This window comes from Sceloporus occidentalis, unplaced genomic scaffold, assembly GCF_023333645.1.
Source record: "Sceloporus occidentalis isolate IW3139 unplaced genomic scaffold, rSceOcc1.0.p SCAF_36, whole genome shotgun sequence".
Classification (NCBI taxonomy): Eukaryota; Metazoa; Chordata; class Lepidosauria; order Squamata; family Phrynosomatidae; genus Sceloporus; species Sceloporus occidentalis.
This window is the reverse complement of record NW_028317016.1, coordinates 9,412,266-9,432,017: the sequence shown is the minus strand read 5'-3', so window position 1 is coordinate 9,432,017 and position 19,752 is coordinate 9,412,266. Positions and strand designations below refer to the sequence as shown.

General features: G+C 38.4%; 1 protein-coding gene across 1 annotated transcript; it reads right to left on the bottom strand.

The window, feature by feature from the left end:
- Positions 1–218: 218 nt before the first annotated feature.
- Positions 219–2,424, bottom strand: LOC149297925 (dual specificity protein phosphatase 1-A). Its single transcript, XM_089488092.1, has 4 exons — positions 2,055–2,424; positions 1,765–1,913; positions 1,144–1,363; positions 219–589 (listed from the first exon to the last, which is right to left on the bottom strand). Exons 1-4 carry the CDS (start codon positions 2,422–2,424, stop codon positions 219–221), a joined length of 1,110 nt encoding a protein of 369 aa, XP_089344218.1.
- Positions 2,425–19,752: the final 17,328 nt, after the last annotated feature.

Here is a 19,752-nt window from a genome sequence, read left to right as displayed (position 1 = left end):
TGAATAAGTGGTTAGGGCACAAGGTCCAAAAATAAAAACATACGGGGGAAACAAGTCATGTCAGTTTTGCTGGCTGTAATACCTTGTCTTCATATATGATGGACCTCAACAGTTCAAAAATAAAGACGATCATGTTGACAAAGTATTATTTTCCAAATATTGCACTTAATAAAAACATAGTCTATGTGCTTTAGTCAAAGTTCTTTTAGCTCTGTATCTTAGCAGCTCGGAGAAGTAGTGATTGGACTTTGAAGGTAACTCAGAGAGTTTGTAGCAGAATGGACAGGGATAGAAACAGGAAAGTTGAAGACTGTAGTGGTGGATGATCCCCTGTCCAGAACTGCAATGGTTGGACTACCTGCTTCAGCAGAACAAGAAGGTGCTAGCACTTGAGACTCAAACTGAAGAAGCTGTCCCATAAAGCTGAAATTTGGAGAAATTATGCTTCTCCTCTGCTTCACAAACTCAAAGGCTTCATCCAGCTTCACACGGTTAGTCCTCATGAGATAAGCAAGGCAGATAGTGGCAGAACGTGAGATCCCAGCTTGACAGTGGACAAAAACTCTTCCACCAGTGTTTTTAACAGAGTCTGAAAAGAAAAGGCAGGAAGGGGTTACTATCAGGGGTGAGGAGATCCAGTGTCTGGCATTCACAACAACCAAAAGCAAGCTACTTCCTTCCATTAGATAAAGCTATACCATTAGCATTGAATAACAAAACTGCTAACCTCTTGACACCCCAGGGAGCCAAAAACAGATCTTGCATTTTTTACAAGTCTGTTAATCTAAACATCAGTCAAGATGCAATTACACACCAAATGTGACAAAAGCATTAAATGACTATGGATATGCCAACAACAGGAAAACACAGGTGTAGTATCCTGTGTTAAATTAAATCTATATCTGCGCGAGTATTTATTATATACATTTATGATGCATAATTCAATGTATGTTGCTAGGACTATGGTTGAACACTAGGGGGCAGTGAAACTATTTTGGATACTATTGGTAAGATCATGGCTCATCCATAAGCAAACACACTTTTTAATTTGCACTTTGTGCCAGGATGTTGGAGGTAACTATTCTACAGCGACCCATGCTTAATTTTGCATATAAAAAGTGATTCACTGAAATGTATATTTACCTATAAAGTCAATAGCCTCATTGAACCAGGAACTGATGTCTGCTTTATGACTGTCTTCCACTGGAATGCTTTTGTACTGATAGTGACCTTCAAAATGATTGGGACAATTTGCAGAAACATTGATCAGGGCAGTTATACCAAGGGTATCCAGCATGTCCTTTCGAGAGGCATGGTAGGCACTGCCCAAGTATAGAAAAGGTAAAATTTCCACTGGTCCTCCCTGCAACACAAGAAAACAGAAAATCATTATAAGCAAATTGCAAAAACATAGATAAATATATATGTGTGTGTACTTTTAACTTTGATTGTCTAAAGTAGTAATTAAAACAGCTTTAGGATAATTCTGATTGTTTAGACGCTAATAAGAAGAAGCTGCTTATGTTGTCATTCAGACATGCTGTGAAAGTTTACAGATTTAATAAACATCATGAATGTCAGATATTCAACTTTGTATTGAGCCACTTAGACTGTATCTTTCTAAACAAGTTTCACAAGTTGGGACTATGACCACCAATGTTTACAGTCAAATATTGATTTAGTGTGTTGTTTTGGCGGGGGGGGGGGTACTCTGTTTTTGTACTCTGTATATGTGTATGAGATTTAGGTGGTGCAGATACTGACCTGATCATATAGTGGGGTGCCACATGGTGTACAGTTTGAATCTGCACTCCCTGGCACACTGCTGCCACTGAGGGGCAGACTCAGACCCACAGGGGGTGAACATTTGTTGCAGAATTCAGGACACTCTGAAGAAAATATTTCATATCCTCCTGAAAGATAAAATAGATTATTAGATTTTGATATTGACCATTAGCAGATGACATGTAGAGATCAGAAGAATTGTGAAAGTCATGAAAAGAGAAATGAGTGAATTTAGCACTTTTTAAAGGCTAGTTGAGTTTTCAATTTACCTTTAAGAAAGAAGATCCTGCTTCCTCTTGGGTCTCTACACAGGGCATGGACAGCCAACATCATGGTGCTGTCTTTCCTTAGCAGCTCCAGATCAGTTGTCCTCTCATCCAACAACACCACAGCTTCATACATCCCAGCTATCAGCCGGCACCTCTGCTCCTCGTTGGGGATTATATGCTCCAAGCCCATGCTGCCTTTTGCCCTCCTTTTAACTATTGTGCTGAATCTTACATTGCTGGAGCCCATGATGTGAGATGAACTGAATGAAAAAAACGACCTACAGTCCAAGATCAGGCATGTGTGTGCCCTCTCTGCCAAGAGTCCTTTGAGAGCGCTACAATCTATGCCACAAATTTCCATATTGACCATCGCTGATGAGCTGATCTTCTCACCGTTTGTAAACCGAAGCGATTTCTTCAAATCTTTATGAGCAACCAAAACGAAAGGCAACCGACAACTTCCTCCTGCTCCTTTTAAGTTCAGATCTGATCAAATCAAAGGTGTTTTGTTTTGGGTTCCAGCGTGTCTTCTGCTTGAGTTGCTTGCTTGGGTTGCTTGCTTGCCTTAAAATCTGTTGTTACTAATTTCCTTTAGACTTGCTGGTTTAACCTTGCGTTGTAATACTGAGCAGATTCAGCCTATATATACATACAGAGGAGGCCAGCCCATTTTGTGAATGGTGTACCACGTGGATTTGCTGGTGATATCATCAAGCCCCACCTCCCCTTATGTGCCCAGCCAAGATTAATGACGTCATCCAAAGCAGCAAAGTCAAACACACATACACACACTCATATCACCCCTCCCTGCAGGAAATAAACTGCTGTAACCCTATCCTCCAGCTGAAAGCTCAAGAGAGCCCTCCATATCTACTTTGAACAAGAAGCACGCAATGTTCTCTTGAGTAGAATTTTACACACATACAGAAATGATTAAAATAATGCCTTAGCTATTTACAGAACATTTTCACTTATAAATCAGGAATGGCAATGGATCTGGGTTGTGATACAATCTATGAGCATACAGATTGGAATTTTTATGAACCCCTCATATTGCCCACAATTTAGCCACGTGTACAGATAATCAATGATGACAAAACTGTACCGGAATCAAAAATTCCTAAAATGTTATATATTTTGCAAAATTCTCCTGTAGTAAAATAAACAAAATATTGATATTATAAGAAGTATCTTTTTGTAACTGTGTTGATTTCTATGGGTGTATCTGTTTCTGATTCCCAACCTCTACAATCATTTGTTCAGCCCTACCTTAAACTAATGTAAGGGTTCTGGCGTGATAACATATAATGTTATAAACTAATATGTTTCTTCTAGCTTTCACAATGCAGAAAACTAAGCTTCAGTCCAGTTCTGACCTCAGCTGCCATGGATTATGCCTGAATATATATAAATATATATACTCCTTACAAGCTCGAAAGCACACAGTATAAAGGAACAAAACAGACCACGGGGACTGCTAGCTCAAATTTAAGTCTGTCCCTGAGTGCCCCTAGACCGCAAGGGGAATTAAAGGCATTAATGTCAAACATCCTGGGACAAAACAATGGGCGGCTGTCCAGTCTACTTTTAAAATGCCACTTTGATGGGTAGGACAAAAAAGACTTGTTTAACCCTTTTGTTGTTCACTCTACGTTTCCCACACCCCCTGTGACTTCCAAGCCACCTCATGTGAAAAGACCAGACACTCAGGACCAGAATACCTTTAAACCTATTATGTTGTAAATCATATTCCAAGTGGGAAGCTTGATGCTTTTGAAAATAAATGGATTTTTTTGAGAGAAAGGAAGAGTAATCAAAAGAGTTAATGTGATGTTTGAGTAAGCAAGTGACCCAACAGTAAATATGAGTTAAACATTAACCGCTAAAGGCAACATGACTTCATAGCCATAACCATGTTAGACGACAATCAGATGCATCTATGTGTATATCTATCTATCTATCTATCTATCTATCTATCTATATATATATATATTTAATGCCATTAACTGATAAGGGAATATTAATATCATTAAGAAATTAAGTCAAAATATTGAAAATTGATTAAGTGAAACAATAAAAGGGCTGGTGAAAAGGTGTCCATATGGCGTTACGTATACTTTCCGTTCATGGATCAGAGTAGAAAAAAACTGGTTGTCTACAATAAACTAGCCATGGCTAACACTGACTGTTGCTCGCCATTGACTTCTTTAATATTTCTGATACTTGGCATGACTGTAACAGACTTCTAGAAGCCTGATCTTAATTTCTATTAAGACTAGAATGGTATATATCCAGCCTTCCCGTTCCCCTCTAGTACCATACTAATCATTTATTATGGCAACATACCGTAAATATGGGTTAACCATGCCTCGTGTAATGTTCTTTTAAATTGCCACTTGTCATGTGCATATTTAGCGTGTTACATGTAACTGATTCGATTCACAGTGAAACAGCTTCCGACTTCAGATAATGTAATAAGTTGCTTGCATTATATTATAGTACGGTGAACTTAGGAATTACTTCATTTCAATTACACAATCAAAGTCCTACAAATGATGTGTGTTTGTGATGGCAACATGGATCATTCCTGTGTTCTCTCTCTTCGCGGGTGTGTCGCACCTATGAGCTCATTTCTTTTAAACATAGCCCAGTTTGTAACGTTTGGCATAATATGACCAGATTGAAAACATAAGCTTCTCCTGCGCAAAAAAAGGCCCTTTAAAGCACGATATCATTACCGCTGGGGGGGTTCCTGCGTTAGCATTTGGCTTTAAAAGCAGCCTCGTCTGTTTTGGTTCCGCATTTAATACAGCCAAGTTGGCATTTTAGACAAAAGAATTTTAACATAGTCTTCATAGAATTTCCGTTGTGGTATATCACAGCTCAGAATCACGAGAATCACAGGAAATGAAGTCAGTACCTTAAACCTACATTACGGACTGAAACGTGGTCACAAATACACAATGTGCCATTTAAGACAGCTATGTCTAACTCCGTGGGTAGCCAGTTTAATGGCTGGTGAAATATGATAGCAAACTAACTTGATACTATATACAGCTTTATACAGGTTGGGGATTGGGGCAGGGGGTAATTCCCCCTTGAGCTCTGGTTTGAAAATGTCCTTCTTTATGCATTTTACTTGCAATTCCACATATAGCCACCGAGGTTCCCAGTGCAACAACTGCGTCAGGCAGAAAGTTACACTCTGGTTGGGTCCTTTTTCAGCTCCCTTTATGTTTTTTTAGAGAATGTGGGTTGTACAGTCTTGTACTATATGTTTGATGCCACAGACTTAAAAGGCAGTTATATCATATATAATACAGACATAATAATGGATTGTTGTATTAATAAAAATATATCTTTCATATGCCCATCATATGTCGTATGTACAAGTTGAAAAATGCCCAATTGCCCTCCTGCCCACCATATAATGTCTCTGATTGCCCTATAACTCTTCTTCAACTGATGCCATAGACACATTGCTATCCAAGAGAGGGTTTGGGGCTGACCTCGAAATAGAAGTCAAAGATATTTCCATGTCATTCAGAAAGAAACAACTGAAGAACACTATTTTAGATTCTTGCACTCCATCCGTAACAGAGAAGTAACATGTTGCCATACTTTGTAACTAAAAAGAAAAAATATTGTGACACAAAATCGACAAAGTGTGACACACAGAGACAACATCTTGTTACTTGCACAACCATCAAAACTAGCGACTCTTTTGATAATGTTTATTCATTTCAAATTGGGTATTCTAATAACTCTCTGCATTGAAGATGTTATTGATTTGGAACATATAGAAAGGGAATCCGGTGTGATCTGGCCTACTATGGGCTGTCTGAGCAGCTGAATTCAGACTAACAGATGGTGTGTCCGGAAAGAGCTGAAGTAGCGGTTAATGCTCCCTAAACCTTTCTCAACAGCAGGTGGCCCAACACAGAGACATCCTTTCCCAAGCTCTGTGTATTCAGCTAACGCAGCACACGCTGACAGGTTTCATCAAGGACAAGCATCACATGACTGTGACGTTTCTAGGAGAGGCTAGAAGATTTGTGTGACACGTCACTGTGACTCGGGTGGTGTACACTGTATGTGTATGTTTGTATGTGTCATGTTACATGCCTGAGTAAGAAAGGAGGGGCAGATGGAAGCAAATAATGAATATGTCACAGTTATGCATTACGGCAGATTTTCACTACATGTGTTAAAAGTGATTTGATCGCTGGTCAAGAAAATGTAGCTTCAAGACATGTTTACGTGTCTGTAAGTTTAGTTATATACCACTATATAAGGGCCGTATTATATAATGTAGAGCATACTACGGTAATAAGCAGAGATACAAAAAAACTGTGGTTACAAGTAACACCTAAATATGGTATATATACCGTAGATCATTATTATTCCCTATTGAAGTGATGTCATGTGACACCCTTGTGTTACCCATATATATATAGATATATAAGATAATGTTATAATATATATATATATATTTATACTGAATACTTTATTTCGACTTGCGTTGTAATTTTTCATGATCCTATATGTGAAATATATTAAAATCAGGCCCAGACCTGCCATCAGGCAAATCGGGCAAATGCTCAGTGGTCTGGTGCCCGATGGTGGCTTCATAGCATACTGGTGCCAAAAGCACCAATTGGGAGTCTGATATATGATCACAGCAGTGTGCTTTGGGAAGGAGTCATCTCCAGACTATGTGACCCTAACAATCTGCTCCACCACCCTAAGAACCCAAGACTGGGGCAAAAACCCTAAGACTAAGGGGCAAACCTGGTGTTACTTCAACAGACATTTTATTATCTTGTCCCATAAGAACAAATAATTAAATCTTATGTTAATTAGAGGGGTTTCTTTAACAGCTCAGGAATTATCAATGTTTTGAAATATTAGTTCAAGTTTCCTATGGTAACAAAGTAGTTTTTTTCTGTTTTTATCTTGTTTTGAGATAAAACAGTTTATCTTGTGTTTACACAAGCATATTGTTAATTTAGTTTCCTTGTACTTTTCTTATTTTGTTCAAATAAATTGATATGAAGCACATAACACATAGATAAGCATACTTTTGGAAAACATATTTTATTCAAGCAAGGGCAATTCAAATAAATGCTATAGTTACAATATTGTTTTAAAATCTTTAATGCGATTTAATAGTGAAACACAACACAATAAGGCTTATAGTAAAGCGAAAGGAAGAAATAATGATTAAATAAACTCTATATTGTATGTAAAACTTCATTATATCTAACTATTTAGTATTGTAAAGGGGTCTTTGCTATTTTTTTTAATTTATCTGACATTGTCAGATCTGAGTTGAAACAATACCTGAGCCAGCACCGCAAAACATATGACTCCTGTTATTATTTTTTTGTTTAATGTTCTATTTTTTATTTATTATGATTAATAATGTCTAATTTTGGCATTGTATCTGCCGACAAAAAGATGTAATCAGAGCTTTGCATCCAATATTTGTATTCACTCAAAAGCTGTACGTTCCTTTATTCTACATGCATTGTTTTATTATTATTATTGTTGTTTTATGTTTTTAACTGTATACTACAGTATATAAAGGGTATGGAACCTAAACCTTAAACATACTGTAGGCGTGCGTTCTAGGATCAGGTAATTTGGAACACATTCGTCTTTCAAAATGGTAGTTTTTTTTGTGTCTGGAAAACCCAATGTTGTTGAATATTATGTATATATTTATATGCAAAAACCCTTAGGCGCTACATACACGCCCCAATACATAATAGAAAGGAATGTGTTAAACCAACTGTTATTCATATTGTTTCTTTGTATTTTGTCTTTTCAAGTTACATGGACACGAAAAGATTATATTTACCACCACGGGCTACCATCAAGTCCACTAAGTATCAGCACCATTATGTTAGTAAATAATTCATGGATAATGAGCCAGTTAGTTGGGTTTTGTTTTTTAAACATGGGAACATCTGGGGAAAGAAGAAGTGTTTTTAAAACGCAGGAGACACATAGGGGGATTATTAGACACCCTAATGAAATGTAGTAGAACACTGTATAGGATGGTAGTTCTATTTTATGCAAGGGATAGTCAGCTGCTTTGGTTTTTTCGCCACGTCTTAAATGTTTTAGGATGTCCTGCGGTAAATAATAAATGATGATAATAAATTATGTCTGTTTACAGTTATACCAAACAACAGCGATTTTAGTTTTTTCTTAAATTGTAACTTCTTTATATTTTAATAACTTTTCTTTATGTCTCAATTTTTGTTGCCAGATTGAGATGATTGGAAAACAGAAGTAATTGTGAACTGAAATAACTCCTTTAATACTATCTGGGAAAAATGATTGCCAACTTCTGTCTTTTTTTTCTTTTTTGTTCTCTGACTAATACTTGTGTGATTAGATTTCTGGAGCCAGAATGTCAATAAACAAAGATGATTCATTTTTACAGGTCAATAAGTGGTAAAAAGAATAGCGATAAGACAACATTACATAGAGACAAGCAAGCAGAGAGTAAGGAGGATATGAGCTGCAGCGCTGGGGGTTAAATATATAACAGGTTAGTCACTGAGGTAAACAGCACATTTTCTGTTTTCCTTGAAAAGCCACAAGCGGAACAGAACAATAGATTGCCATCTACAGAGCATGTGAAACGCACACTCACCTCACTGTTTACTCGGTGTGATCATTCGCTCTATCTCTACTAAGGAGTGCTTTGGTGTACAACACACCATAGAAAACTGGGTACCAGACCTTAGGTTAGAACGCATTAACCCATTTATATAATGTTTCTGTAATACATGTAATATATATTATATTTTATGTAGTATCGTGGTATGTGTGTCTTCACAATTAAGGAGGATGAAAGGCAACAAACTTTAACAAACTTGCTTCTTGTCATATAAACCAAACTCTACTGTAGAACAAAGCCCTCACTGTGGCCTTGCCTGGGCTTATATGACTCTTGTGTCTTCTGCCAATCCTTAGGAGAATTGGCGAGTTCACTGCAAGGTGTACACATTTATCGCAAGTGAATTTATAGCTAGACATAGTCTTGGTTTAAGGTCACCTGATAAAATCAAACAGAATAGGAATTCAACCTTTTTTTTAAATGTTAAGATGGGAACTAGTGATCCACATTCTGCTTTACACAATAATCCTGGGTGACCAGATGGATCCTTTAACCAAGGACATATAATTACAAACATATTTCATACAGGGCAGCAATAGCTTAAAGGTAGCCCTATAGTATAAGCATCCTCGGTTAAATCAGATTACCCTATAATAATCACAACAGTATAGATACACCATGTATTCTTCTTGTTCCTAGTTGTACATTATGGTTTCATGAGTTGGCTTGTTATAAATAAAACATATATTTTATACACCACAAAAAAAACAAAAACATGAATTGCTCTTCCTGTGGAACTTTGCCTTCACCCACCGAGAACAAACATTGTCGCTGTTCTAAGATAAAAATACACATGTAACTTGTTTATGCACAGAAATATGACTACCTTTCTATTTTAACAACAGAGGCTGAATGATGAGTTCAAGTTGAAAAGGCTTTGTTTAAATGGCTTATTGTAAACTGCGATAGCCTGGCTACTAAAAGTAGAAGGAATGATCACGTCTATTCTTTTTAAATAAATTGAAGTTCCTCCAGTTACCTCTCCTAAACCCCTCATGCTTGCTTTTCTAGCACACCAGCATGGGACGAGTCCCTGGTTCTATCATGAACCTAGCTTTGGGAGAATATGGGGTCTCTATGTCTGTACATACACTGGGGGCTGAGCATAGGCCGGCTTTTGGGGGCCCTAGCAAAACATTAATATGGGCCATCTGATATCTAAAACCTAACCTGAGAAATATATTTTTTAACATAGTGAACCAACAAAAAATCTTCGCTGAAGTGATTTGAGTGATCGTGACTTAATTGCCGCCTTGGAAAGGGGTGAGGAAGGGCAGAACAGTGCAGGAGGTGCTACAGGTACATTAATGAGAGTGGCTGCAAGGGACTGTCCATCCAAGTATACGGTAGTTCTGTGAGACACCTTCCCTACACCAATAAGTGCTGCCATACCACCTAAGTGTTCCATTTAGACGCAATAACCGCTTTTTGTGATGCAAATCCCTCTTTCTTCCCTAGATGTCCTTTTCTTCTAGGAGCTCAGAATGATAAGTGGTGAGGGCGTCACACCAAATTATAACCCTAAATCAGAAGAACCTGTATAGAATGAAAGAGCATGAATATACTTTATTTGTACATAGTAGCATTGCATTTTGTTGAATTCCTGTGTTAAGAAACTGTACTTGTTGGATACAGCTATCAATCATTTGCAAAGTCACATAAAGACCCTTGATAATGCCCTGTACACATTTACAATTTAAGGATGCATACATTACCTACTGTTAAAGTTAATCTTCTTCAAGTGACTTTTATGAGAACAGAACCAAGAAAGGAATTGTGTTGATTTGTTAGCCCTGTCTTTGAAACAATTTGTCAAAAGTGCATGCCTGCCAGGAAATAACTAATCACACATTTTGGATTGAAATAGTGCTCAGATCTCTGATGGAAGATGGATTGCTTCAATGATAGCTGAAGATCAGAAAAAACATGGCCATCACTGTCCATTTAATTAACACTTTGGAATTTAGATAGAATGAGGATCTTAGCTTTGATTTATAGTAAGAGTTTCTGTATTGTACACAAAGGCATAAACTGATAACCTTTAGGTCATAATTAGGTGGTCTGAATAGATTTTTGCATCAAACCTGGTTTACGTCACTGGAAATGTAATACTTTTCTCAGATTTCCCAAGAAGTACTTAGCTCATAAATAGAAAGTATACAATATCACTACGAAAACCTATTATGAAATCTAGAAAATGTAGCACACCGTTTGTACATTGTGTACAGCTCTGATGAAATCAGTATGGAAAACCTTTAGGTTCTAGAGAGAGAGAGAAAGGGAGAGAGAGAGAGAGAGAGAGAGAGAGAGAGAGAGAGAGAGAGAGAGAGAGAGAAATCCCATGATCTTCTGCCAACTTAAAAGCAGTTGCTCTTAGACTGTAACATGCCAAAGAAAATGTTACATTTGAGCTTGAATTTTACCAAATTTTACTGCAATGTTGCATTCTGTCAAGTGTTCTCCATAAAACAAAGTATTGCTTTTGGCTTCTCTGAGAAGCTTAACGTGTAAGACGTGTAAAACCCATCCCCCACACACACACAATTGACAAAATCAGAGGTTGCTTTAAGTATGTTCATTTACATATGTAAGTGCGGTGTAGTCAAACATATTTATCATGTTATTGTGCCAATACTAGAGCAAGATTCTAAGTATGGATCAGCAAGTGGATTCTATTTGTCTGTAGTGATCGAAACGTACTATTTTAAGTTTTAAGATTTCAAGATGTCCAGGTTTTCCTTGGAACTTAAATAGTGTTGGTGCTACTATCTGTCTGTCTTAGCCTATGCATGTTTTACTGGCAGGTGTAGAGACTAATGTACAGCTGTTTCCCTAGGAAAAAAATTACTGTAAATTTAGACATGGGCTGCCCTTAAAATAAAACACAAATTATTAAATAAAAAAATCAGCTAACTAAGGTATGAGTTGTCTATTCACAAATCGTGGATTCATGTCTACTTGCTGCTAAATTTGCTAGCAAGTTCCAGTTGATCATCAAGTCTGTGTTGTGTAGCAGTGGTCTTCATGTTTTTGAGTAAATGTACCTCCTTCTGTGGAGTCAAGTGATTATGACAAGTTAAGGCCAAATTATCGAAAGTTACATTTCTATGCATAGATGAGTTTCTATACATGTTTTGACATGGCAATCGAACGTCTTGAGACAACTTAAGGTAAACCTTTATGACAAGAACGCACATTGGGTTATTGACCCATATGTTCATCCATACAGTAGTTAAATCACTGGATAGTATATCATTGCAGATCAGCAACAACAGTGCTCTACTGGTATACAAGTTCATTTTCTACATCTATTGTATTAGTTTTCATAATTGGCATGTTGGCACTGAATGACAGCCCAAACTTAGGTGAACTGGTAGGAAAAGCCACCACTAGTGATCTTCCAAGGTAACAGGAGATGGGGAGATAAAGATCCTAGGCAAGTATGCAGTTCAGTGTTTTCTAAGAGGCAATGTTTCTCAATGTTTTATTCATACATAGAGTATGAATGGAAAATATCCGCCTTAGGGCATTGTCAGGGAACATTTTAATTTCTAGACAGTTACAACACATGAGATCATTTTATGTTGATTATGTTCTAGCACATTAAGTTCCTTTATAATAATGCTCCTATATCTGAAATACCGTAGTTAGAAATAGTAGACAGGGGTACTGCATCCATAAAAATTCCGTTGTAAATTGCCAAATATTAAAATGACCTTTTCCAACCTTTGAGGTTCCTCCACCCTCACTTGAGGACGAATATCCCAACAATCCCATACGCATGGAACTTCTAGATCGCTAGTGCCATTTGCGATGTGGAAACGTTCTGTAGAATGTATTGTGTCAACATGGACAAGGAAAACTAAAATTAAATAGGCAACAATCCTCTCGTTAAGTGAATAAAAAGTGGTATGCATGAAGCATGGCCACTTGAAATGTTGTCTTATCACCATAGAAATGTTATTGCTAATTGATCTATTGCATTGGTTGCTGTGATGATAAGACCATTTTTTAACCATTGCACTTTTGTTATTAAATAACCCTAAATATATTTTGAGCTTATACTGGAGGTCCAGAGTAGTTAGGGAAGGAATAGAGCAGGGGCGTCCAAGTTTTTTCTGCAGTGGGCCACTTCATCAGAATTGTATACGTGCGAGGGCCGCACTCATTTTTCTCTGTGAGAAAATATGGCCTTTAATAAAATATGCAGATTAAAATAAAGTAAATGACACAAAACCTTTACTTTTCCTCTCACTGATTTCTGGTCCTAGAAAGTTTTGTGACTACAAATTCAGGATTCAGGATAATTAAATATGAAATAGTTCTATTTATTCTAGGGAATGCACCAAAATGAAAATTCTGGACCAAAACATTCACGGTTCACTTAGCCAAAACCGAAAATAACCACCCACCTTTAAAAATAATTAAAAAAACCTCACATTTTTAATAAAAGTAGGTAACACACCACAATTGGACAAAAAAAATTGCAGTATGACTTGGCATGATAGGAGTGTGATTGCTAACAGCAATCACACTCCTATCATACCCAGGTAATGAGTAAATGCTGGTACCTAGGCATGATGGGACTGTGCCAAGTCAGCCAGTACATGCTGGTACAGGGTGGCTGTAAGTGATGTGCAGACCCCATACTGCTGGCAGCATCAATACACAAGGGGGGCAGCTAGCTAGGTTTCAGCATGTACTGGCTGACTTGGCATGATAAAAGTGTGATTGCTAACAGCAATCACAGTCCCATCATGCCTAGGTTCCAGCACTTACACATCCAACCAGTAAATGCTAAAACCTAGGCATGATGGGACTGTGATTGCTGCTAGCAATCACACTCCTATCATGCCAAGTCAGCCAGTACATGCTGGTACAGGGTGGCTGTAAGTGATGTGCAGACCCCATACTGCTGGCAGCATCAATACACAAGGGGGGCAGATAGCTAGGCTTCAGCATGTACTGGCTGACTTGGCATGATAGGCGTGTGATTCCAACACATCCATGCTATCACACACACACACACACACACTCATTCATTCATATACTCATTCATTCTCAGATTCATTCCCTCAATCACGCATACTCATTCAAACACCTACCCCCTTACCTGCACTGCAGCTCTTCGATGCCGCTCACAGACTTCAGCAGAGGGCGCGGCCTCCCTCTGCTTTCTCTGGTACTGCACAGAGGAAGCAGTACTGGAGCAGAGTGATGTGATGTCACGTGAACTCTGCTGAGTTCCGCTTCCTCTGTGCAGTACAAAAGACCCTCCCACAGGTAAGTAGCAGGGCTCTTGTTGTAGCAGGGCTTGAGGTGCGGCCCGCCTAAGATCGGTTGCCCTGGCTGCCGATCTTACGCGGGCCGCACCTCAAGGTCTCGCGGGCCGCATTTGGCCCGCGGGCCGCATGTTGGACGCCCCTGGAATAGAGGATACATTTTTTGGCCACTCTTCCAGTTATATTACTTATTAGTGGTCAAACACCTTTTCCTTTTCCCAAAGGAACACCTTTTTCATTTGGGTTCTCCTCTTGCATTAAAATGTGCTTGTCACACAAACATTCAAGCTAATAAATAACAAGGTCACTAATCTGCCATTATCCTCTTAAATCTTTTTTGTAGAGTCTTAAACCATGTGGCATTTAGTTCTTGTCAACATTGTTAATCTTTTTTTTTTCTACAGAGCATTGTGCTTTTCTGGCTACTTCTATCTAATACCTAATACTCCACTTATCTGTTTCCATCTGGACTTACGTTTCAGCTCATCGCCCTGTACCTTCCGGCTCAGTATTAATTAATTGAATCTGATTTACAACAAAGCAAGGAATCAGCACACAGTCTGCAAATATTATTTAAAAGCACCTATCTGAAGACTAACAATTGGGGAATCCGTCACACTATATATTGCTTAGCCCACACTATGTCAAAAATTAGGCTAACCAATATACGGCTATATAGTGTGATGGAATCTCATATATGCTTCAGACTTAAATAGTATTTGCTGATTCCTTGTTTTATATATATATAGTATATGCACCAAATAATGTAGTCCCAATATAACAATGACAAAAATGTTAAGAGCTTTAATTCAAGTGCATTTGACTACACTACCCATTTACAGTGGATCTGGCCAGTGAATTCACCATCTGAATCAGGACCCTTTGTAGATCTTGTTGATCCTGTAGAGTAAAGATGGGCAAGTATGTCTGTTCAGTCATTATGTCTTCTGTGTGCACCTTATACAAATTAAAACTGCCATTCCTTACCGGTCCAGCAGATTTGCTACAAGTGAAACACAGGACATGCTAAAGTCTATGTAACGCAGACGAGTGCAAGCAGCATGTTAAAGGTTTTTCATCTATTTTGCGGCTTTTCTCATGAAACACAAATACAGGTTCCTTGGCACATCTTTTATAAGAATGGAAGAGTAGGGTAGCTATGAGTGCCCATGCTTATGACATGAAAAGCCGCGTTAAGAGGAAATATAAAGGAATATTACACCATCATGTGTCAGAATCCCAATATCAGATCTTTTTGTGTGGGACAGTGACTGTATAAAGGTGGGTCTCTGTGACATCATATGAATCACCCCCCTTTACACAAAGGAATGCACTTGTGACTGGAAGCAGGAAAATCAAAAAAATGTGGTTCTATCTGTGAATCAGGCAGCTTGTCAGTGAATCACACACACATTCAAATTGCATTATCCTGCAAGCAGAAATAGTGTAGGAAACTGGCGTGATGAAATATTTTGGACACATTTGATGAGATTGTTGTAATACACAAAATGTACTGAGCTCAATGTGAAATGTTCACTTACCGATATATGACCTTTTATGCAGACTTGAGGATTTGTAATAAATGATCTTGTAATCAAACTTTCTGGAAATTAACACTTTTGGTATTTGGTTGTGCAACACACAAAAAAATGAATTGTCGTCTCTCTGGAAATTCAATAATTTGTGCTAGACGCATATTTTAATTGTGATTTCCAACTTTTTCAACCACCCAATTAATACATTATATGGACAAAAGTTTTGGGACACCTGCCGATTACACCAACAGGGACTTTTATGACATGGGATTCTAAATACATAGACATTAATATGTGGTTGGTCCCCTTTTTGCAGCAATAACAGCTTCCACTCTTCTGGGAAGGCTTCCCACAAGATTTTGAAGTGTTCCTGTGGGAAAGTTCTCCATTTTCCAGTAGAGCATTTGTGAGGTCGGACAGTGATGTTGGATGAGAAGTCAAATCTCCATTCCAGTTCATCCCAAAGGTGTCTGATGGGGTTGAGGTCAAGGCTTAGACCTTGCTTTGTGCACTGGGGCATAGGCATGCTGGAATAGAAAAAAGCCTTCCCAAACTATTCTCACAAAGTTGGAAGCATAGCACTGTCCAAAATGTCTTGGTAAGCTGAAGCATTAAGATTTCCCTTCACTGGAAGTAAGGGGCCTAGGCCAATCCCTGAAAAACATCCCCATATCGTTATCCCTCCTCCACCAAACTTTACAGTTGGCACAATGCAGTCAGACAGGCAATGTTCTACTGGCATCCACCAAAAACCAGACTTGCCCATCAGACTGACAGTCTGATTTGTCACTCCACAGAACACATTCCCCCTGTTCCAGAGTCCAGTGGGGGCGTGCTTTACACCACTCGATCTGACGCATTTTACTTGGAGATGGGAGGCTTGCATGCAGCTGCTCGGCCATGAAAACCCATTCCATGAAGCCCCCGATGCACAGTTTTTGTGCTGATATTAATGACAGTGGAAGTTTGGAACTCCTCAGCTATGGAATCAGCAGAGTGTTTGGTTTTACAAACCATGCGCCACAGCACTCAGTGACCCTACTCTGTGACATTACGTGGTGTCTACATTGCTACTGTTCCTAAACGATTCCACTTTCCAATAATACCACTTACAGTTGATCGTGGAATATCCAGCAGGGATGAAATTTCACGAACTGACTTATTGCAAAGGTGGCATCCTATCACAGTACCACGCTTGAATTCACTGGGCTCTGCAGCCATTTTTTCACAAATGTTTGTAAATACAGACTGCATGGCTAGGTGCTTGATTTTATAGACCTGTTGCAATGGGTCTGATTGAAACCTGAATTCAATGATTGCCACCTGAATTCAATGATTAAGCGTACATCAGTTTGGAATGCATAAGTACTCTAAGAACAAGGCAACATAACTAGCTCCTTAGCCAAAATGCTTAAAGATTGTAGCTAAGGAAATAGACATCATCTTTTGCATACTTAATAGTCAACAAGAAATGTTATTACACATACTGCATGTTCCTATCTTGGCATGGACTAGTACCCTGCTTGCCTGACCCTTTATAATGCATAGTGAAGTAGATTAATGTGTTGACAAGTCAGAATTGTTGTTGCTCCGGCTGCAGCGGAAGTTGTGTACGCGAATCGCGTAGAGCTCTACACGCTGCCCGGACTAAGCACCGGGGACTCAGAAGAGCCGGTAAGTTTGGAGGAGGGAGAGGGAGGGAGTGTTTAATGGGGGGCATAAGGCATTTCTGTAGGCAGAGTGCTCTATGAAATGCTTTTTAACCCTCTTAATGCCACTCTGCCTCCAGAAATGTCTTTTAACCCACTATACGCCACTCTGCCTCCTGAAATGCCTTATACCTCCCTATATGCGACTCTGCCCCATAATATGCCTTTTAACCCCCTAAATGCCAGAGTGGCATATAGGGGTATAAGGCAATTCTGGAGGCAGAGTGGCACATAGGGGCTCAAAAGGCATATCATGGGGCACAGCGGAATATAGAGGGTTAAAAGGCACATCATGGGGCACAGTGGCATATAGGGGGTACAAGGCATTTCTGGGGGAAGAGTGGCAAGCCTAGGGCAGATGTGCATAACTGGGGGGGGCAGGTTGAAAAAAAGGAAATAAAAACAAAATATTTTTCTCAATCACAGCTTTTATTTAAAAAAATTGTTCACATAGTTCACATGAATTAACATTTACTGGTAAAACTTTTATCCTATAGGGTCGTCTTATATTCAGGCTTTTTCTTTTTTTCATAAATTAATATTCAGATTTTGGGGGGTCGTCTTTTAATCAGGGTCATCTGTAATTTCATAACAGAAGCAAATAAGAACATTCTATTTTTTCTCTCCATTACGACTAATATCCATTGCAATTATTATGATCTGATGACAGATCAATATGCAGCGTTTTATCAAGTTTCAGCATAAAGGAACATTCATACACGTATACATGTATACACGTATACACATCCTGTACACGTATAAAAGACCACTGGGTCAACACTTTCCATTCAACCAATAGTTGATAAGATGTTTTGCAATAACACAATTTATTGTGTAACATAATAGAGAGAAAATAAAATTAAAAAATTACATAAATAACAAATAAATAACAAACAGCATTGGATTTATTGTACAATTATAACACTACACATTTTTATTTTCAGATTCCTAAAATGTGTGCAATGTGTATTCAATGTTGTGTGTAGTTGCGATGCATTGTTTTTTTTCTTTTTTATTTCATTCACAGGGAAAAAAATAGCACAAACAATACGTCTATATATAAAAAAAAATACTTACTCTTAGTTCAGCACAAAAAAATAATACATATATTCAAATGAAACCTTTGTGTAAACGTTTTTTGTTCCTCGCAATTTTATAGTTAATCGATTTTAGCTTCGATTTAAAAGGGTTAATATTTTTCAAGATGCGACTGTAATATGATGGAGAGAAAACAAATAAACTGTCACATATCCCACATTCCAAGGCACATCTGGCATAGAGAAGATGATGTCACAAGAATGGAATTGAAGGCTCTGGAAGGTGCAGGGCTGAAATTCCGCAGAGACCATCAGGCCTAAATACCTCATCAAAATCATGGATCCTTCACTTTTCATATACACAGTGGCCAAGTCATGTGCGGAATGTATACTGCAGCATATGTCTGGCAGTAATTACATTCCCCAAGAGCTGCCTTTCAGTACACTTGCATTTCTTTTCCTTTTTAGGGGGAAATAGTATTTTGGACTTCAAAGTCCAAGTTCTGCGCCTGTTTTCAAAACTGTGAATCTGTGCCTCGTGAACAATTTCCTTATGAAACGAAAAAATCCACATAGTACCTAATTTTTCAAGGCATTATTGTCCCACTTGTGGCCCACAGGCTAGACGTTATAATCACGTTGAAGAATTTGTATGGACCTTTTAAGCCCGCCTGAATATTACTCTCAGACGATACGGCTCCCCCAGTGTCCCCCTGCACAATGGGTGGGTAACAAGAGATATCTTTGATATCCCAAACTGCCCTATTGACACTTAGCCTCCATATACTTCATTAAAAGGCGCTGTGCACTTCTTAGCAGAAGCAGTAGATGCAATTTACTTTACAAAGTGGAATATATAGCTATATCTAAAGCCATTATGAAGGTTACAAAAATTGGAGCAGATGACTCTTTATTCTAACATTTCTCCTCCTTTCAAATAAGCTTGCCTTTGTTGAATCCCTCTAAGTATTTGAATGTTTCTATTGCACCCCCCCTACCCCCCCTCTCTTCTGTCCTCCAAGCTATACATATTAAAATCCTTTAACCTTTCCTGGTAATTTCTGTCCTGCAAACCACTTACCATTTTGTTGCTCTCCTCTGAACTCTCTCCATTGAGTCAATATCCTTCTGGAGATGGGGTCTCCAGAACTGCACACAATACTCTAGGGAAGTCCTTTTGCCAGGACAATTTGAAGCCCTTTTAATAATTTTGGGTGTATTTCAAAAGGTCCCAGGACTTCAAAAGGTGAAGAGGGCCCTGCTCATGTGAGTTTACAATCTAACTGATTAGTCAATAAGTTATTGTATGTCTTTCATAATTGTTAAGACTAGAATGACTAATCACTTATCTAGAGTCATACAGAGATTAAATCATGTGGTTAACATACAGCAGACCATCACAGTTCTATGTATTGTTTTATATTCTCGTTATTCTAAGAAC